We start from the raw sequence: 22,777 nt of genomic DNA, 5'->3' as shown, positions 1-22,777 counted from the left end.
ATGTTTAGTGTGTTTAGTTCTGCTTCCCCTGTGGCGTCAGGTTAATTGGTGACAGTTGTGTTTTCACCAGGTGTTTCCACTTTCCACTACCCCGTTACCTTTCCATGTTTAAGTCCTCTGTCTTCCTTTGTTCAGTAGTCAGTTTGTCTGTTTGCCTTGCTTAATGTCACGTCAGGTCCTAATCATTCCAAAATTCAGAAATGTCAGCGAAACATCAGGGTGCACAATTTAAACATAAATTTTCATCACTTGGTCCCAGGTGGACCGTGGAGTGTCATTCCAGACTCCTCCTGGAAAATCATCCGTGGAGCGAATTGCCAGAATCAATGGGGTCTCCTGTGAAGGCCCTGCCATTTCTTCCTCCCCTCGGACAGTGGTGTCGGACAGCCTCACCACTGAGCACAGCTTATATGGGCTCATATGATAGTTGTTTTTTTTGTTTATTTGGTTTCTCCTTTCCTTTTTTATTGTCATTACCCTATAAGACTGGCGTTGGTTGTCACACTTTTCAATCTTGCATGAATTGTTGATCATTGAAACATTGTTCAATAATCATTCTTTTATTAAATCAAAGCTTAAGATGCTGGTTCAAAATGGGTCTCTAACCCTAACCAAAAAAAAGTAATTAGCACTCTGTCACTGTGTAGCAACCAACCCCATAGCAGGGTTGGTTGTTACACACCTCTTTATAAACCTAGCTACCACTAGCTTTAATTTGCTAGTGAAAAACTGACTTCACCTTTTTAATAAGTGTCCATATTTATATAATGGCTAATGTTTTGTGATCTATCATTTATTTCAGATTTATTTATGTAGGTAGTCCCTTTGAAATTTAATGCCTCATGTAATATAATAAGGAAAACCATATGAAAAATTACTCTGACCCATGACAATTACATAAAACTTCTTCCTCTCAAAGTTTTATGTTGGGTCCACAAATTCACCAGTAAAAAAAAAAAAAGAACAAGTTTGTCAGGTCAAATGTGTGATATTAACACAACTCTACAGTTCTCACTAATGTGCCAGTAACAAGCAATGTGACAACCAACCGGCCACACATTTTTCAGAAACACATGATTGGGAACAAAAGTTTTCATTTCTTTTGGTTTTAGTTTAAAGTAAAAAACAACAACAACAAACAATTAAACGTGAAACTTTAAATCAGCCAGTTGTGCACATGTGATGAGAATAATTGCAAGAAATTATTATGACATTCCCCTCGGTGTTACTTTTTTTTTAAACCAATTGTTCACCAATAAAATTTACATTTGGTAAAATTTGGTGCTTTATAGTACAATTGGGTCACTATTTGATGAGTACAACAACAAGTGCTAAATAATTTGTCTTGTGTCTTGGAGGTGTCTCCTCCTGCTACAGGGAGTGCAGAATTATTAGGCAAATGAGTATTCTGTCCACATCATCCTCTTCATGCATGTTGTCTTACTCCAAGCTGTATAGGCTCGAAAGCCTACTACCAATTAAGCATATTAGCTGATGTGCATCTCTGTAATGAGAAGGGGTGTGGTCTAATGACATCAACACCCTATATCAGGTGTGCATAATTATTAGGCAACGTCCTTTCCTTTGGCAAAATGGGTCAAAAGAAGGACTTGACAGGCTCAGAAAAGTCAAAAATAGTGAGATATCTTGCAGAGGGATGCAGCAGTCTCAAAATTGCAAAGCTTCTGAAGCGTGATCATCGAACAATCAAGCGTTTCATTCAAAATAGTCAACAGGGTCGCAAGAAGCGTGTGGAAAAACCAAGGCGCCAAATAACTGCCCATGAAGTGAGAAAAGTCAAGCGTGCAGCTGCCAAGATGCCACTTGCCACCAGTTTGGCCATATTTCAGAGCTGCAACATCACTGGAGTGCCCAAAAGCACAAGCTGTGCAATACTCAGAGACATGGCCAAGGTAAGAAAGGCTGAAAGACGACCACCACTGAACAAGACACACAAGCTGAAACGTCAAGACTGGGCCAAGAAATATCTCGAGACTGATTTTTCTAAGGTTTTATGGACTGATGAAATGAGAGTGAGTCTTGATGGGCCAGATGGATGGGCCCGTGGCTGGATTGGTAAAGGGCAGAGCTCCAGTCCGACTCAGACGCCAGCAAGGTGGAGGTGGAGTACTGGTTTGGGCTGGTATCATCAAAGATGAGCTTGTGGGGCCTTTTCGGGTTGAGGATGGAGTCAAGCTCAACTCCCAGTCCTACTGCCAGTTTCTGGAAGACACCTTCTTCAAGCAGTGGTACAGGAAGAAGTCTGCATCCTTCAAGAAAAACATGATTTTCATGCAGGACAATGCTCCATCACACGCGTCCAAGTACTCCACAGCGTGGCTGGCAAGAAAGGGTATAAAAGAAGAAAAACTAATGACATGGCCACCTTGTTCACCTGATCTGAACCCCATTGAGAACCTGTGGTCCATCATCAAATGTGAGATTTACAAGGAGGGAAAACAGTACACCTCTCTGAACAGTGTCTGGGAGGCTGTGGTTGCTGCTGCACGCAATGTTGATGGTGAACAGATCAAAACACTGACAGAATCCATGGATGGCAGGCTTTTGAGTGTCCTTGCAAAGAAAGGTGGCTATATTGGTCGCTGATTTGTTTTTGTTTTGTTTTTGAATGTCAGAAATGTATATTTGTGAATGTGGAGATGTTATATTGGTTTCACTGGTAAAAATAAATAATTGAAATGGGTATATATTTGTTTTTTGTTAAGTTGCCTAATAATTATGCACAGTAATAGTCACCTGCACACACAGATATTCCCCTAAAACAGCTAAAACTAAAAACAAACTAAAAACTACTTCCAAAAACATTCAGCTTTGATATTAATGAGTTTTTTGGGTTCATTGAGCACATGGTTGTTGTTCAATAATAACATTATTCCTCAAAAATACAACTTGCCTAATAATTCTGCACTCCCTGTAGTTTGCTGTGTAGGAATTTGAAGTTCGGAAAGATTGACACAAACGGTAAATGGTGAGGTGAGTAATAAATATACTTTTAGCAAATCACTTCTCAACTCCCATTGTGAGGAAACAGGATTTTATTTGTGTTCTTCAAATGCTGCAGGGGTTTGAAGACTTTCAGCTGTGAACAATGGGTACTGTCAGAACCACTCATAAAACAGACTGACTTACTGATGCTTCTGCTTTAAATCACAGTAAACTTTTATTTAAATGTAATCAATGTAAAGTAAGTAGTATTGGGTTAAAATACATGTTACCTTTGTTCATTTACTGCTGTGCTTTTCCTGAAGTATTAAAAGCTTTTGACAAAGTTACAGCAGGGAGAGAAGCGGAGCCAGAACTACCTGTAATTCTGAGATGTCGGCAGTCTAAGACCCAGTTACCCAAATGCTAAAACAACTTTAATCACTTTGCTTCATTTCATGAAGCTTCCATGTGTATCCGCCATGTTTGCCACACTAAGCATTAAGTTTACTACACAGACACAAAGTTTCACAGTTAGAGATGCCAAAGTGACGTAGTGCTACTTGCACTGGTTTTTGTGGTGCCGCAAAAATAAAACATGAAAGTCAACTATAGGTTTGAAGACATTTTTTAAAATACATTGACATCAAAGTGACTTATGGCTTTTACAAGAGGATTTATAACTATTTAATTTTTTTAATTAAATGGTCAATATTAATCTGTTAATACATTATGGTATTTAAACATTTCCATAATATAACATTTTTTAAAAAATGATATAATTACTGTTGTTTATAGAACCTGACAAAGCTGAAAACTTCAGCCATACGTTGCATCGTATACAGTGTTCCTATGCCTTCATACAGTAAAAGCCAACAATCCACCAAGGCGGGAAAGAGGTAAAGTGTAAACTAGCAGAAGACTGAATGGTCCCTCCGGAGGTCCTGTCAGTGCTTCATACGTCAACTCCCTCCTCTTTTAGAAGTCTGTTATCTAACAGGACCACAGCCACCTGTATTTGCCGTGGTTTCAGCACTGTTGCGCTAACATTCATAGTCCTCAATGGAACAGTGCTGTCGTGGTTACAGTGCTGTTACGTTGCTATCTTCTCTCATGCTCTCCTCACTACTACTAGTTGTGTGGGTGGAGTTTCCGTTGTGGCTGGAGATCATCATGGCGCTGTCTCTCAGGGATGCTCCGACATTACTGGGCAATGAGACACTCTGTGGGAGGGGCCTACCCACGGTGTAGCTATGTGGCCCATTGCTAAGTGAGTCTCTGTCGGGCATAGTGGTGCTGTTAGTGACCCGGTGGGAGTCGTAGGGTGTCAGGCAGTCATTCTCCAGAATGAGGTCACCTTCATCATCATCATCACCACCATCATCACTGTCACCCTCAGCAATGCTGTTGCTATGGTAACAAAAGACATGCCAAATGATTAAGAAAAAAGTGAATGCAATATAAACTGCACGTGTCCGTTCCTATTGGCAACTTGTGAATAAAGTTGAGAATTCAGCTAGCTTTGACTGCATTTTTCTAAAATTCATGATTCTCATTATCATTTCAAAACAACAGTTTCAATGAAGTTTCATTTCATTAAACGTTTAAGCACAAACTTCTTTTTCTTTTTCTCCTTTAACAGATATGATGTATGCCAGTGCTGCCACAGTCCCCATTCTTTCTGTTCATTAGCAGGCCCAAAAAAAGATAGTATGCATGACAAACCTTGCAGTGATGGGATTGCTCAGAGAGGCGGGGCTTTGTGAGTCATGTGACACGGCAGAGCCTGTAGATCCAACTGAGCCCAGAGAACCCGAGTTACCTACGGAGGTTTTACTCCTACGATGCGTAACATTGTTCCTCTGGTTAGCTGGCTTTACGGTCACAATAAGGTTGTGACTATTTGCCACCATCATGTCTGTGACCTAAAATGACAGATGAGATAGTCAAATAGGGCTTAAATGATGCGATGAAAAATGCAGCTGTTTTTCTTAGATTTAAAGTGTACATGTTATATATAACATATAATATTATTTTTTAATGAATATAATATTGTGCAATTTGCACTCCACTCTTCTCCACACAATGCCAGTCTTACTTTATTTGTTAGTTTATTTGTTATTTATTGTAGACTTTACTATTTTTACTCTTTATCATGTTGCTGTAACACAAAAGTTTCTTTTTTGCACTCCACTGAAACATGTGACAGTTAAAAGCTAAACTTTAGCCATTAAGAGCGGCCCATGGTGAAATTAGCCATTTGTTTTACCAAACTGTATTCTACAAGGTGCGTGTGCGTAAGTATGGGAGGGCCCGGTAGCTTTTAGAGACTTGATTGGGCAATACATTGTCAGTAATTAAAATGACCGAATGGGCTGCTGTCAGCGCTTGTAAAGCCAGTGCGCAGCAGCGCTTCAATTGACCCATTGGCCCAAAAATGTGTTGGCCTACCAGTATGCCAGATTACCAGTCCAGCCCTGATTGATTATCATTAAAATGCTCTAATGAGTGCATATAGAGTGACTTAACACCCCGTTACTTTGATACATACAAACGCTGGTCTAATCATTACTACTACTTTTACTTCCTAAGCTGTTTTTGAACTGTTACTTTGTAAGCTTGTATCCACTACGGATAAAGAAAAAAAAAAACGACACACACAAGTGCGACTGTGTTGTAATTTATGGGCAAAGTACATTTACTGTTCATGAAAAAGAAGCACACTTGAATCTTGATCAAGTTAATTCTGAATCTTCTGTATATATTGAATTTTCTTTGAGCCTGGAAGGGCATTTACCTGATCCAAAGATTTTCCTGCTACATCGATGCCATTGACCTCGAGGATCTCGTCGTTAACACCCAACAGCCCAGTGCTTTCTGCTAACCCACCACGCACAAGACGAGATATGAACACCCCTGGAACCTTCAGGAGCAAGAAGAAAGATACAAATATGAGACAACAGCTTTTAGCTATTATAGCTGATATTCATATATTCATAACTTTTGTCTTTATGTCTGCGTGAAGGTGCTACTTGCTGATATTTTTAGAGAAATTTTGAGATGGGGGTATCTTACCGGCCCAATCATAACTGCACAATTGGTACATCATTGGTGAATTACAGGGAAATAATTCATCAATTTTGTCAGCATTAAAGGCAGAATACTGTCTTGTAAGCAGGGTAAAAGCAAAGTAACAAACCTTACCTTCTCTACGCCCTGCGGTGTCACCCGCACGCTCACGCCGTCACGTATGTAGAACCCAAGTGGTTTTTGAGTGCCATGCTTGTGAAGTCGTACCCGTCGATGTGTCTCAGGCAAAATGTCCACATCGATGATTGAAGAAATCTGTCTGAAGTTCTTTGGCGGTCCAATCATGAGGCCAGATCTGCCCTTTGAGTGGGTGGAGCCTGAGCCAGTGGCACGCAGGCTCGTTAAGCCCAGCCCCTTTCTACGCCTCTGAAGGGAGTTGGTGCCAAAAATGATAGGTTCATCCTCTTTAAGAAGACACAAAAGAATGGAGACTGTTAATGGCTACTTGCTGATTTGTGATTCTTTTAAAGTGTTAAACTTTACAGTTACGGTGTATTATTTACACCATAATTGGAAAAAATAAAGTCCATCCATCTTGTTCTGCTTATTCGGGCTGGGTCGCGGGGGCAGCAGCCTAAAAAGAGAAGCCCAGACCTCCCTCTTCCTGGCCACCTCCTCCAGCTTGTCCAGGGGAACACCAGGGTGCTCCGAGGCCGAGAGATATAACCTCTCCAGCATGTCCTGGGTCTGCCCCGCGGCCTCTTCCCAGTAGGACATGCCCAGAACACCTCACCCAGGAGGCATCTTTGTTAGATGCCCGAACCACCTCAACTACCTCCTTTCAATGTGGAGGAGCAGCTGCTCTACTCTGAGTCCCTCCCAGATGGCCGAACTTACCCGATCTCTAAGGGAGGCCAGCCACCCTTCGGAAGAAGCTCATTTCCACAAGTCTTTGATACTGGATAGTTGAACTTTTCATTCCAAAATTTCTACATTCAAAAGATCAGAGCTTTCTTGTGTGTACTGTCAGTCTCAGATATGAACACAATATTACTACTAGCTTCAGATCATTTTTTCCCACAGTTCCATTCTGTCTGTATCCATATTTTGTCAGGAATAAAACCAGCCATTTTAGCTAACTGAACTACAGATACAGATAGCAGTTGTAACACGCAGAATAACTACTAAAATGTCAAAAAATGTAAACTTTCACAATTTTCACATTTTTCAAAACTTCTACCCAGTTCTATAAAATCTTTGAACTTATACCGGAATGACGGAAAGAGAAAAGCATGGAGAAGAGGGAGAAACAACTCATCATCTGATGCACATTAGCTGTCAAACAGGGTTAATGGGAATGTATGGCTGCCAGTGTGTGTGTGTGTGTGTGTGTACACATGCACGCACACATTAGGTCATTGGGAAGCAGCATTAAGCAGCATTAATGGTTAATGCACAAAAATAATGTTTCCTATCAAGGCATACAGAGCCAGACTAAAGCATGAAGACACAAACATGGTTAAGCCTTCTCTAAATGCACAAATAATGCAATCAGATCCCTCTAATTTTGCAAAAGCTATTTTTGGACCACTATAGATCAACCTGTATTGATCATTATTTTGTGTTCTTGTATGTTATATACAAGGACACAAAATATAGTCTTTTTCAGAAAAGTTAAACATGTGCTAAACCTCATACAAAGTTGTTAAATTCCAGTGTGTCCCAGTTAGACCAGCTCCTACAGGAAACAGTGAGGAATGATCACTGCCCCACCACAGTCTCAAATAACTGTAAATATTTATGGCAGACCTGTGACATGCTAGCTTTACTTTGCACATTTTTTACTGAATCTCATCTTTGTTTATTTTTTGACCTGCCCCATACAGTAAAAACTGGTGACAATTCGAACCAAAAATTTCATATTTGGATTCATCCGACCTGTTGGTACTGATACTGATTTTCAGTCCAGTTCTAGCGTGACCGCTAATGATGGTAACAGCAGGCATAAACGACCTGTGTGACTGTTTTCTGCCAAAATTTTAGCCCAGCCAGGCTTATTAATCAGTAGTCTTGGCATTCTGGCTGCAGGGCCTTCGCTCATCTTTTCACATTTTATAAAACACTCTATGACCTCATAATTAAATCAACAAAACACGCACTATAGCCGAAATTACAGTGAACCCACGATCTCTAACATGTATGTGGAGTGACATTGACAGACAACATCAAAGCTATAAGATCAGACATGAACCTCCCCCTCTCTGCTGGCTAAAGCTTTAAATACTTGCTGCTTACTACTACCATAAGCTTTAGAGCTCAGAAATGGTATTCAGGATGGCCGTAAAGAGTAAATCTGTGTCTGTGTCTTAGTGCCCCATATATCTGTCCCTAATGTACCATGTTCCTGTTATCTGCAGCTGTCATGAGCATTTGTATGTTTCTTTCTAGTGTGACCTCACTCTGTAGTGGCCCACCATCTGGAGCCCAAGGGGGTGCCATATGGCCATATGCAGTGCAGGACAACAACAGGCCTGTGCACAGTGCAGACAAAGGGGGAGCGTCATTCTGTAAGGGCTTTGTTACTTCACCTCCTATTTAAAAGCAGACTATTAGGTCTGAAACTGTATCATTTTTTTTCAATTGTGATAAAAGCTCCTGTAATCACTGTGACGCTGTTTTACATTTAAAACAATGCATCAGACAACTGGTGCATCTATTGTGTTATTTTGTTTAAATTGTATTTGTTAAAACACACTTTTTTCAAAGCTCTTGTGTTTTGAACCCATCAACCATGATTACTTAGTCTGTTTACCGCCGCTCCATTTCTTAGTGTTTCTCTCAGTGGAACATGACATTTCTGTGCCATGTGTTACAAGTTGTACTGTCTCAGTAGTTTCCAGTTTGAATCATTTTAGTTTATCAGATGCAAAATTGTGATGTGAAAAAAGGTATTTTGTCTCTTAGTTATCATAAATCACCTCAGCAACATACTCAGGGTGGAGCAGCACAAAGGTACACACTGCTCTTCTGTCAGTATTACTAAGACCGTAGTCACTTTGATTCTTCACATGGAACCTTACTGATTAAAATACATATAACTGCTTTGTTGTGTCAAAGTCTACTCGATGTAGACTTTGTTGCAGTGTTAATGTGTTAAAGTAATCAACAAGTGCAAGTCAACAATTCTCTTTCTCACACACACACACACACACGCGCGCGCGCACGCACGCACGCACGCACACACACACACACACACACACACACAGTAGTGGCATTGCATGGATCTGATATGACTGATGAAGTCTCAAAAGACATCAGTCATATAAACTGAGTGAGATTATCTTGCTCCAAAAAGTTAAATAAACTCACTCATGGCTAATGGCTTAAAGCAGCAGATGGGTTTCTATCCTGTGGTAGCTCCCTGTCTATCCCTCACTCACAAACACATACTCACAAATGCACACCAGTGCTAACACACAAAGACAAGCTGTAGTAAAGGTCAAAATGAATGTAGCCAAGTAAGAGGAATTGAAGTGGAGAGAGAAGCGTGTAGGAAAGGAAACACATATCTGCTGTTTTCAGTGTAAAATGAACTTCTTGTTGCCTTCATAAAGGGTTTGATGATGTCTTCAGTCATTTAGAAGTCTTTCACATTTCACTGAATACTTACAAGTGACACTAGTGAGCAACAGAGCTGCTACAAAGACTACTAATAAAAATGTGAGATCCTTATTTGAGACAGACCTGGTTAGTTAAAAACAAACTATCGTCACCACTTAATCTTCCTGTTGCTCTATCCTTCAGCTGTGCAAATTTTGCCAATCATGTGGATGCAGTGAATAAATGGGATTACACTTCAGGAATGAAAGATAAGTGATTGTGGAATAGATTTTAGCTGCCTTACTCAAGTCCTAATCCTTTCTAGTGACGCCACTACTCCTAATGCAATGCATGGGTTTAAGATTTTCCAGTAGGATTTACAGGATTTTATCATTTCTGGACTGCAGAGTTTAAAAGAGTAAACAAAGCGAATACAAGCCTCCTCAATAAGATTTCAACAAACGTATTGCACGTGCACATGTTTGCTCTCTCTGTGTTTCCAGGGCCTTGTTTTCCTGAGCTCGCTTCCTTTTTAGTTCCCCAGACCATAGAGCTGATCTGATTTGCTGGCAGCTGTCTGTGACTCCGATCTCTAGCAGCCTGCTAAGCAGCACATTAATGTCATCACATCCTGAGCTATGACATAGCATGAAAAGGTGTACTGGGAGACAACAATGGTACAGTGTATTAGAAAACACTCACATAATCCATAATGATGGATGGATAAACATCACCACTGTCAGCAGGTGTAATAAGTGTTTCTGCTTCATATGTAGTGTCTCAGGGGTAAACAATAAAGCTCACTAACATTACAGTCTACCTGTAAAATTACAGGATACATTTTTGTCTTTCTTGAATTATTCACTCTTGCTATGTCTTGGGCACAAAGTATGTGCTACCAGAGGTGTGTGCTACGAAGCCAGTTTAACTGGTTAGTGACGTCATAGTTGTCAGTGTCACAAGGGTGGTTCTCTTTTTAAACTTGGATACATTACTGTGGATTATGTTCAGAGCTTTGGAAGTGCCAATTTTTCACTAATTCTTGATTTGTATGCTTTAAAAAGAGATTTAAAATTGGAAGAAGCTGCCATTCTCAGTGGGAATACTGAGCTTGCTGACCTCTGCCGATTCAGTGAAGTAAAATCCAGACACATAAGGGTAACAAATAAGTCCTCAGTGTACTTTTGAGCAATTAAATGATTTCAAAATTAACATGAAATTTAACAAGCAGTCAGATTAAATGCCAGCACTGGAATAAATTGTTTAGAACCAGCTGGAGTCAGTGAAGTGAGCTCGGGAAAAGCTCAGGAAAAATGCGTGCATGACCTAAATTGTCGGACAAGAATTATCAGATTCTGTAAATTCTTTAAAACTGGTAAGCAGTGATTGATTAGAGCAACGGGATTGTTCATGTATAGCGAGGGTGTGCTGGGAATGCCTGGCAAAGGCCCCCGGTCCACGAGATCTTAAACTCCCACTTCAGGTGGAGCTTCAACAGCATTCCGAAGGAGGCTAAGGACATTGAGTCCGAATGGACCATGTGCAACACCTCCATTGCTGCACATGAGGCTACAGGCTACTGCACTGAGCTGCAGCTGCAAGGTGGCCGGTGCCTGTCATGGTGGTAACCTCCGAACTTGATAGTGGATAACCGAGGTGAAGGGAGCCAACACGCTACAGAAGGAGTCCTGTTGGGCTTGGTTAGCTTACGGGACTTCAGAGGCAGCTGATGGGTAACGGCAGGCCTGGAAACGCCTCGGTGTTCTCCATTAAAAGCTGGAGGAAATGGCTACGGACAGGGAGGTCTGGGCTTCTCTGCTTAGGCTGCTGACCCAACAACGTGGCCCCAGATAAGCGGAAGAAAATGGATAGACAGGTGGATGTGATCGTCCACTAGTAAATGAATCATTGATGTTATTCTCTTGGAGGGACGAAAACATTTTAAAAAGACATGAAATATACTTTGGAAGCCATTAAAATAACTGTAGGATCAATGTGTAGAAAGACATATAACATGTTGAGATCTGTCATTTAGACTGCTTTGCAAAGTAATTTTTCAAGCCTAATTAACTAAAAATGTATTTTTACCTCATTTTTTCTCTTACCTCTCTTGGTTATAATAATGCGGAGCAGCGGATTGGCTGATGCAATGGCTTTGTGGTAATTTTCATCATTGTTGATTGGAAGGAGGTCCCCGTGGACATCTGCATATCCTAGTAGCACATCAACACCAGGGATGTGATGAATCGTTTGGAGGAGGCGGTAGAACTCCTTGAAGCCCCCTGGACCATTTCTCTTCAGAGCAAAACGACGATATTCTGCATCAAACTGTAGAAGGCAACAAACACACATCAAATGATTTTTAATAGTGAGGCTCAATCTGTGTTTACAATTTTAGCTAAATGTAATACTAAGCATTTTAAGTGTGGCTAACCGCTACAGCCACTAGCTAGGAATGGATAACAAAACCTGTTGAGCCTATTTAACATACTTTGGGATTCATTCTTGAAGACCGTAGTCCTTAAGAGTTTTGATACGATGTCACCTCTAAGCATAGAAAAAGTGCGATGTCACTAAAACCTATCTAGAAAAGTTTTAGACACTTCCCTCACATCCAACCTGTGGGGCATACACACTGACAACAGTCAACATCGGCTGTTTCATTTCCAGCTTCAGAGTCATGATTCTGTCTGACACTCTTCAACTTCAGATCACTGTTCACAAACTCTTCCTTCAACATGACCCCCACTCTATTCTCTTCCTATCTGTACTATGAGAGAACAGCTTGCATCCACCTCCAATGCCCCTGGCCTGGGTTCCTTTCACCTGGTCTCCTGCATGCACACTATATCTAACTTTCTTCTCACCATCATATCAGCATCTCTCTCACTTCAGCAGTCATAGTCCCTACATTTAGAGTCCCTGCATTCACCTCCACAACCCTGCCTTTGTTTCTCCTTGTTTTCAGCCAGCAGAAGCACAGTTTCCACCAGCACCCTCATGGCCAACAGCACTGGAGGCTGTGGGTTCGACTGATCTGACATGGAAAGCTCATTCTTGATCATCTGCATGTTTTATTTTCCAAAGATATTATGCCGGATGCCCTTCCTGACACAACCCTCTCTATTTATCTGGACCTGTTTACCGCCATTTCCTGTAGCTTCTCTCTCAGTAGCAGCGACTGCATTGCGTTAAATCAAAAAGGGGATCCTCTTAATGCATTCCTAATTATCGATTCAATTCCATTTTATTTATATAGCACCAAACCACACAACAATCGCCTCAAAGTGCTTTATATTAGTATAGTATAGAAGTAAATTAATCTACATAGATAAGGCTAACGTGAACACCGACAGTAAAATTTGAGATTTTGTTTCATTTCAGTGCTAAAATCCAAGCCCCTCATAAAGGCCATCCTCAGTAACCACCTTTGATATGGATGTAAAGGTACAGTGCCCATTTCATGAATGGAAACACAAACAAGGAAAAATCACAGGGAACTGTAGGGACAGTACTGGTACAGGAGTTTAAACATATTTCAAATATTATGGAATATTTGTTATTTTTATGTACTGTAGTAACAAATCTTAAAAATTATGTCATTCTATCACTCTTCCTGTATCGTGACATCTCCAACTTGCATGATGTACTGACAAGGCACGTACTGTTTGTGTGCTGTTTGGAACTAGTGATGCCTGGCGAAAGCAGAAATGTTTAAAAATTGTTTAATTAAAACTGAGACATGACCTAAAACTCAAACTCTGGAGTTAAATTTTTGTCCCAACTGTATATTATAACAGAAACTTTCAAACAGTAATTACACAATGAGATTCACGCTGACTTTGTTTTGTCTCCCAACATTATGCTTCTTCCGGTGGATATTAACACAAATACTGTGCCTCCCTTTAGCTCTATAATTAACAGCACAGAGTATTAGACCTCTCACTGGCATGTTTGCCTTGAAAGCTATACTGGGCGTACTCAGTGTGAAGAATGTGTGCTTTATCAGAGCATTCATCTGTATCTTGGACTCTAGGGTGGCATGCTACTTTACCAGTACTGTCATATGATATATGGAAATGTTGACGTTGCTGCATTCAGGGCCGTAATCAGGTTTTAGGGATTAGTGGGGTACAGAAGAGTCACACTGGTGCTCTTTGTTTAAGTAAAACAATAAGGTTATTTTTAAAGTGCTTTTCACATATGTGTTGGCATAAAGTGCTCACATGTTCTTATGAATAATAACAATACGATTGAATGGAAAATGGAAGCACAGTTAACAGGAATATAAAGCCAAGTTCAAACACAGCATGAAAGAAAATATTATAAAGAAAGTTATTAAACAATAAGAATGAGTCCACAGAGTTGGATAAATGAAGTCAAAGTGGGACTTCAGAAATCCAAAATTTCTTTTGCCACCGGCTGAAAGGCTCCATCCCCACCCCAATCTCACACGAGTAACACATTCTGAGATAAAAGATTGCTGCATTTCCATTTAGTGCTCTGTATATAAGTAGCCGGTGTTGAGTATAAAGCAGGAGTAATATGAGCTGACTTAGGAGAAAACATAAGTATTCTGGTGGAAGCATTTTGTATTGCTTGAAAATGAGAAGGAGATGATTTCACTTGTATTTTTATTTTTTATTCCTATTTATTCTATTTATCCCCTTTGTATATTTTATTTATATTTGTCTCTGTATTTATATATATGTGTGTGTGTGTGTGTGTGTGTGTGTGTGTGTGTGTGTGTGTGTGTGTGTGTGTGTGTGTGTGTGTGTATATATATATATAACAATTCTGTAACTGTAACTTCGGTCGTTGCTGTGCTTTTTTTGGAAGTCGAATTTCCCAGAGGAACCCACCCGAGGGATTAATAAAGTTCTATCTTATCTTATCTCTTATCTTATTTCCTGGATGGGATTGAGCAGAAAAAAAGCTGGGATCCAAGGAAAACTGAGGCTGTGCTCAGTGACAATGCATCTGACCACTTGTTCCCTTGCGTGCCCCACTGACTGGAACTTCTCATCTATAGACTGATTCTCCGGGTCGTACTACCTCAGGCTGCTTCACCCTGTCTCTCCTTGTCAGCTGGTCTCTGATCCTGCAGTCCTCAGCATTCACTGACGACTTAGAGTCAACCTGCGCTTTCTCTGCTGGCTGCTGCTGTTGATAATTGTGCAACTTTACAGATGGCACTCTGTCATTCTGGAGCCAATAAATCATTTGCATTGAATGATTTTGTTGGTTTCATGAAGTTTGACTTTTTTATTCTGAACTGAATCCTGGTAGCGCAGGACAGACTACAGAGGCCTCACTGGGGTTGGTTCAGATGGGTACTGGGACCCTGGCAGAGGAGGAGGAGAACTAATATTAGTGTTTGGAGTGTTTCACCAGTTAGCATCGCAGTGGATGCAGGACAATTTTATATCTTTGAACTTCAGCTTGTTAGAGTTGGAGGTAAAAACTAATCTACCAACCACCTGGTTCTATCAGCCCTGGTCAAAGAAAACAGAGCTGTCTATTTTACAAGGCTGGCTTTTAATAGTCAGCACAATCCAACATTATTATTTGATACCATTACCATGATCATATCACCTGCTTAACCTGCTCTTTCTGTTTTTTCTGATGACAATAGCAAAAATTTTCTTCATTTTTTTTCTTACACAGGTGCAAATGAAAAATACAATATGTTATGCACTGGCTCTCCATCCATTCTGTCCCAGGCTCAGCATAGAAATCTCTCTAGTTTATACACCTGTGGCCATGAAAGTGATTAGAACACCTGAATTCAATAATTTGGATGGGTGAATACTTTTGGCAATATAATGTATTTATATCTGTTCCTTTTTATTGGCAACTTTGTACAAAAGAGGAATTTGTTGCTGTGTCATTGTGTAAAACTGTTCTCATGCCATGACATGTTGTTTCTAAAGGACCACAGCCTCCTGCCAAAGGGCAGTGTCACAAACAGTTTGAGACAGGCAAGCAAGATCCATGCCGACCCCCCACTTCATAGAGTCCTGGAGGTGTCCTAGAGGTCCTGGAGGTCTACAAGTCTTGTAGGGAGGCAGATTGCTGCCAATCACCTTCTCAGTGGAGGGAATGACATGCTGCAGTCTGCATTTGTCCTTGGCAGCAGCACGGTGATGGAGGAGGTGAGAATAGATTCATTGATGGAGAAAAACTGCACCATCACTGACGTTGCAGGTTGTATTTTCTCTGTTGTGTCTTCTTGATGAGGAGGCTGATGTTTGGGAGGGATGTCTGGTTTCCACTGTCATCTCCACTGTTTTCACAACATTTAAGCTCCAGGTTGTTGTCACTGCACAAAGTCACCAGTCAATCTCGCTCATATAGACGGACTCATCTCCACATGAGATAAGCCCAACAGGGTGGTGTCATCTGCAAACTTCGGGAGTTTACAGACTGGTGTCTGGAGGTGCAGCTGTTGGTATACAAGAAGAAGATTAGAAAAGTAAAGACAGAGCCCTGAGGGGAACCAGTGCTGATGCAATGAAAGACAGGAAGTCAATGATCCACCTGCAGGTGGGAGCAGACACATTCAGCTGGGAGAGCTTTTCCTGCAGCAGAGTACGGATGAATATATTAAAAGCACAACCAAAGTCCACAAAAGTAGCCTAGCATAAATTCCTGCAGAGTCCAGGTGCAGTGCCATGTTAACAGCATCACCTACTGACCTGTTGGCTCTGTAGGCGAACTGCAGGGGATCCAGGAGGGGGACAGTGATAGAGTTTAGATGTGATAGTACCAGACGGTCAAACTCTTCATGACTACAGAGGTCAGAGCAACAGGTCGGTTTGTGATCCCTTTTTTTAAAAAATGGAACAAGATAAGTCCTGTGGAAGCAGGCTGGCACATGACATGTCTCTGATCAGCACAGGGCTTCAGGGTGGATGGAGACACTGAGCCTGGTCCTGCTGCTTTCTGGGTGTTCTGTTTTGAGTTTGTTTACATCTCTTTCAAGTAGGGAGAGAGGTTTCTAGGGAGATGGAGAAATTACTGAAGGGATGAGCATTTGAGTCCAGATGAGGGGAGCAGTATTGCTGAATAACAGTCACATCATTACACCAGCCACTGTAAGCAGAAAACCAGATACCTCCACCCCGGCTGGGCGGAAGTGCACGCAGACGGCGCCGAGATCGTAAACAAAGGCGAGGTAGGCGCGGAGGGCTACGGGCTAAGCTAAAGCTAACACCACACCGGCTGCCTTTACCCAGTATTTTTCTCGCCAATGTCCGTTCTCTGGCAAACAAAATGGATGAGATACGGCTCTCCATCACTAACAACAGACGGATTATGGACTCAAATGTCATGTTTTTCACCGAAACATGGCTGAACAACAGCTGCCCGGACAATGCTATCGAGTTAGCAGGACGCCACACACACCGAGCCGACAGGCTAGCAGATGACTCCGGCAAGACCAGAGGTGGAGGTTTGTGCATTTATATTAACAATGCTTGGTGCATGAACTCCACTACTACTGAGAGTCACTGCTCACCTAATGCGGAGTTTTTAATGGTCAAATGCAGACCTTATTATCTCCCCAGAGAACTCACTTCGATCATACTCACTGCCGTGTATATACCCCCCGACGCTAATGCTAGGTTGGCCATGAAAGAACTTTCTGCAGCCATTAACAAACACCAGAATAAACACCCCGAGGCTGCTTTTATTGTTGCTGGCGACTTCAACCACACCAATTTAAAGACAGTCCTCCCCAGATTCCACCAACATGTCTCCTGCCACACCAGAGGAGACAAGACTTTAGACCATGTGTATTCCAACCTGGCTGGAGCCTACAAAGCCACACCCCTCCCCCACATTGGACAATCGGACCATCTCTCCCTGTTCCTCACACCTCGGTATTCACCACTCATCCAACGTGTGAAACCTGCTGTGAGGACAATTAAAGTGTGGCCAGAGGGGACAGACGCAGTGCTCCAGGACAGATTTAAAAACACAGACTGGAATATGTTCACCCACACAGACCTGGACCAGTACGCCTCATCTGTACTGGATTACATCTCCAAAACCACAGACAGTATCACCACCCAGAAACAGATCACCATGTACCCCAACCAGAAGCCTTGGATGAACCGGGATGTTCGTCTCCTCCTGAAGGCCCGCAACACTGCCTTTAGGTCAGGAGATGCACACGCCTACAGTACAGCCAGGGCTAATCTAAAGAAGGGCATCAAAAAAGCCAAACACCATTACAAAAAGAAGGTAGAAGAACACTTCTCCAACACTTCTCCAGGGTCGACGCATGTGGCAAGGACTCCAGACCATCACAGACTACAGGACCACCAAACCCTCCCCCGCATCCTCTGATGTCTCCTTCCTCAACGAGCTCAACAACTTTTATGCTCGTTTTGAGCAAGGGAACCCCACAACCAAAGCAGACATGACGCCAGACCACCAACCTATGACTCTCTCCCCCACTGATGTAGGAGCGGTGCTGAGCAGGATCAATGTCCACAAGGCTGCAGGCCCTGATGGCATCCCCGGGCGTGTTCTCAGAGCGTATTCTGGGGAGCTTGCAGGAGTGCTCACAGACATATTCAATCTGTCCTTGGCCCACGCTGTGGTACCGGCCTGCTTCAAATCCACCTCCATCGTCCCGATACCCAAAAACTCCAACCCATCTTGCCTCAATGATTACCGCCCAGTAGCACTCACCCCCATCATCACTAAGTGCTTAGAGCGACTGGTCCTAGCACACTTCAAATCCTGTCTCCCCCCCACCCTGGACCCCCACCAATTCGCATACCGCCGGAACAGGAGCACAGAGGATGCAGTCTCCATCGCAATGCACTCTGTCCTCTCACACCTGGACAACAACAACACCTATGCCAGAATGCTGTTTATAGACTTCAGTTCAGCATTCAATACAATCCACCCCTCACAACTCATCAGGAAACTGACAGACCTGGGCATCAGTTCCCTCATCTGCAAATGGTTACTGGACTTCCTGACCAACCGCCCCCAACATGTCCGGCTGGATAACCACTGCTCATCTACAATCACAATGAACACCGGTGTACCACAAGGCTGTGTGATGAGCCCTTTCCTCTACCAACTGCTCCAAGCTGGTCAAGAAGGCTCACCAGCGCCTCTTCTTCTTGAGGACCCTGAGGAAGAACCACCTGTCCTCAGACATCCTGGTGAACTTCTATCGTTGCACCATCGAGAGCATCCTGACCAACTGTATAACAGTCTGGTACGGAAACTGCTCTGCCTCGGACCGGAAGGCGTTGCAGAGGGTCGTGAAAACTGCCCAGCGCATCGCCGGAGCACCACTTCCTGCCATAAAAGACATCTACAGGAAGCGGTGTCTGAAAAGGGCTGGGAAAATCATCAAAGACCCCAGTCACCCATCACATGGACTCTTCACCCTCCTGCCCTCTGGGAGGCGCCACAGGAGCCTCCGGACTAAGACCACCAGGTACCGGAACAGCTTCTTCCCCACAGCTGTCAGACTCCTGAACTCTGCCTCCTGACATCTGACCCACGTTAAACTCATGGACTGAACATACACACACACAATGGACAACTGTACCCTCAAACACAATAATAACATGGACTGAACCACCACTCACAACCACTAGCACTTTATATAGCCTCTGTAGAAACTATCTACACCCTCACTTATCTTAACTGCACTACTGTATAGCTCTGTGTAAATAATCATTCTGTACATTCGATAATCTTTAATCCTACAACTGTTTACAACTTGCATAGTTCCCATTTCTGTATAGCTGTATATCCCAGATTCTGTAAAGTTATTTATTTCATATTCTGTATAGTTTTTCATATTTATATCCTGTTCATATCCTGTACATAGCTTGTACTCACTACAGCCTGTACATACTTATAGTTATAGAATATTCACAACATACTTCATACCGTGTACATTATAACATACCATAATAGACCCATTTCTGTAATATACTCACATATCTATATTATTGCTAATATATATTGTAATATATCTATATCACTAAAGCACTTCTGGATGGATGCAAACTGCATTTCGTTGCCCTGTACCTGTGCATGTGCAATGACAATAAAGTTGAATTCTATTCTATTCTATTCTTTGTCTTGCCGAAGAACTTCATGTGGCAATCTGCTCTGAAGAGTTGGAGTTCTACCAACTGCACCACAGAGTCCAGTATAGATCCACTCAAGTTTCCATAAAACACAAAACAGCCAATTTAGAGCAGTCTCTGTTTTTCCCCATCAATAGCTGGAGTTCATCTATTTTACTGCCCAATGAGCTTATGTTCCCTGTAGTGGAGTATGGAGGCGGTGGAGATGCAGGAGTGTACCGGCTTGCTTTCCTCTCCTACAGCGTCTCACTTCATGAACCTGAATGGCCAGATCAGGCAATGAATGATGGAAATAAGTCCTCAGGAGTTGTAGCCCTGATGCTCATTAGCTCATCTCTGGTGTAAAAAGTTCTGGTTGTATGGCAAAGCACAGAGTAAAGCTGAAAGACTGTGCAAAATATTCACGAAACTGTTCCCACTAAAAATGTAAACAACAAACCGGTTGAGTTAAAAACACAGCAGCCAGTACAGCAAGGCCATGAAGGCATTTGAGCAGGAAATATGATCAGCTGGTGACGTGTGACCCAAAAGTAAACAAATGACTCAGCCATCATCACTGGACCACCAGCTAGTTATACTCCATACAACCAAATGACATATCACAACTGTCATCTTGAGCTGACAGTTGTTGTGAGTTGGTGCTATATAAATACAACTGAACTGAACTGAATGACAGGAAGAGCAGAGATTGGACAGTGGGTAAGATACTGATCCATTCTTCAGAGGGTAAGTGTGTGACTGATAGACAAAAGCACTAGGTGAATGTGTGTGTGTGTGACTGCGTGAATGAGACAAGCAGTAGAAACTGTTGTAAATGATGAAACTGAGGAGAAAGGTGTTGTATAAGAACCAAACCATGTACTGATTCTAATAGGTGATAACACCGTCCCGCGTTACTGAACTGTTGAGTTACTTCAGTTACTGCTAAAGAGTTAAGCATTCGACTCACTCTTTGTCACTGTATATAATGCTGTCACTCTTACTGCACTATAATGTGTCATCACTGACAGTAGCACACTGGAATAAAAGGAAAATCTCCCTCTTTTTTTGCACTAATCAGTGCTGCTGTCTGCAAGCTGCACTCTCTGATACAATGTTCATTTAGAACATCATCAAATTCATATTATTGGATTTCCTTAAAAAATGGATATCATTTTGAGGCTATGTTGCCCATTCTAGTGTCAATTTCTTTGGATAATCATGGGAAACACAACTTGCTTATAAAGGATGAACGTTGCCACTGTGACATGACCCACTGGTTAGTAAATCCCATTGTAAAGCTAAAAATGTTCCCTACGCGATCAGTTTGCAGGCGGATGTCATGAGCACGGCACAAACCTGACTGTGAAGCAGAGGAAATCACAGAATTCTCTAACAGGAGCTTCATTTACTAAACTGCCCTTCATGTTGTTTGACTTTAAGCACGTCACAGGACACAGACTTCTACAGAACCACAGGTGTTTCTGACACACCCCCTCCTACCTACAAAAAACTGCGTGGGTTTGAGCACTGACTCAGTCTACATATTTCTATACGTGGACTGGTCCACATTCTTCATGTGAAACCAGTCTACAGTCTGTGCGAGGCGGCTGAAGGGCCTGTGGAAGGTTTTATCTTTAAACTATTTTTCAGGCTCTTCAAACATTAGCAATAAAAAGTACATTGAAAATGCTGCCAATATTTGAGTTTACGGACACAGCTTCACCTAAAAAATATTTTGGTTTTCATCTTCATGAAAGCACTTACTATTACAGAATAATCGCACTGTAATTTTATGTGTTCGGTATGCTTATTTCTCATTATTTCTCTTATTACAAAAGCTAAACCTCACAAACAACTAAAATGTGAACACCAAAGAATAAGCCAACACAGCTTGGCACCACACACACACACACACACAGAGAGAGAGAGAGAGAGAGATCGAGTTAAACACAGGACTGGGATTATCGAGGCTGAGCAGGCTGACACGATGTTGATGGTGTTGGTGGTGTTGGTGGGGGGGGCTGCGGGCGGCAGCAGCCAGGCCGCTGTCAGCTGAACCCGGTCGGATTTCGTTTCTTCTAAATATCGCGTGAATTTGCAGCGGCCAGATATTTGTGTTTGTTACATCACGATCTGGATGAGAAGAGCGGAGGGCTGGGGTCCTGATAACGCACACCCTGCGTCGCTAACAGCATCAGTCAGCAGCCCATCACTTACTTTGCTCTTGACCTCCACCAGGTTGTCCGACAGTCTGAACGAAGTCCGCTGCTGCTGCTGCTGCTGTTGCCTGGACATTGTGCTCCTCGGTCGGCTGCTTGTCTGAGGCACTGCGGGTAAAAATATCCGCTGGAGGTCTGACAGCCTGGCAGCTCCCTCCTCTACTCTCGAGCGTAAAGCTGCTGAGGGGCTGCAGCGGTATTGGTGTTGTCCTCGGACAGGCTCCTGGCTGCCGTGCTGCTGCGGGCCCGCCTTTCGTTCCTCCCGACGCGCAGAAACAAACCCGGCTCCTCACAGGTGCAGTCCGGTAAATCCAGTATGCGATCTGAGGTACCAGCGAAACCCGCCCTTCTGCTCCCCACCCCTCCTCCTGATGAACACAGGGGGCGGGACGTGATACTGGAAGAAGAAAACACAACATGACCTGTCTATTACTCTCTCTCTCTCTCTCTCTCTCTCTTTCCGTGTGTGCGTGCGCGCGTGTGTGCTGCTCCATACTCCAGTGGACAGATTCATATTACTCCTCCTTTGCTTTTGCTGGCACAAGGACAGAAAGGATAATACTGTGTTCTAATGTCAAATCACTTTTACTTATATCATACTGATAGCCTGGTGAATATAAAATGTTATATTTCAGAGAAAAACTCAACTAGTGCAAACAACGCACTTTTAACCAGTGTGGAAACACCAAGACAGAAACAAAGAGTGTATTAGACAACCAGCTGTAACAACCATAAGTTATGTTCCAACCATATAATGTTAGAGCACAATAGTGCTGTGACAAAGCATTTGCATCCTTTATAAATATGCATAGTTTTATGCATATTGGGTACATGTTTCAGATCACCAAACACATTTTACTATCAGACAAAGAT

General features: G+C 42.4%; 1 protein-coding gene across 1 annotated transcript; it reads right to left on the bottom strand.

Moving 5' to 3' along the window:
- Positions 1–3,162: 3,162 nt before the first annotated feature.
- On the bottom strand, positions 3,163–22,331 carry pard6a (par-6 family cell polarity regulator alpha). The gene is made up of 6 exons (XM_082538118.1): positions 21,903–22,331; positions 11,679–11,901; positions 6,148–6,437; positions 5,741–5,866; positions 4,669–4,868; positions 3,163–4,353 (listed from the first exon to the last, which is right to left on the bottom strand). The coding sequence occupies exons 1-6, from the start codon at positions 21,978–21,980 to the stop codon at positions 4,026–4,028; spliced, it is 1,245 nt and encodes a 414-aa protein (XP_082394244.1). The 5' UTR covers positions 21,981–22,331; the 3' UTR covers positions 3,163–4,025.
- Positions 22,332–22,777: the final 446 nt, after the last annotated feature.

This window comes from Aulonocara stuartgranti, assembly GCF_965226115.1.
Source record: "Aulonocara stuartgranti genome assembly, chromosome: 7".
NCBI lineage: Eukaryota > Metazoa > Chordata > Actinopteri > Cichliformes > Cichlidae > Aulonocara > Aulonocara stuartgranti.
This window is presented reverse-complemented; position numbering and strand designations above follow the sequence as displayed.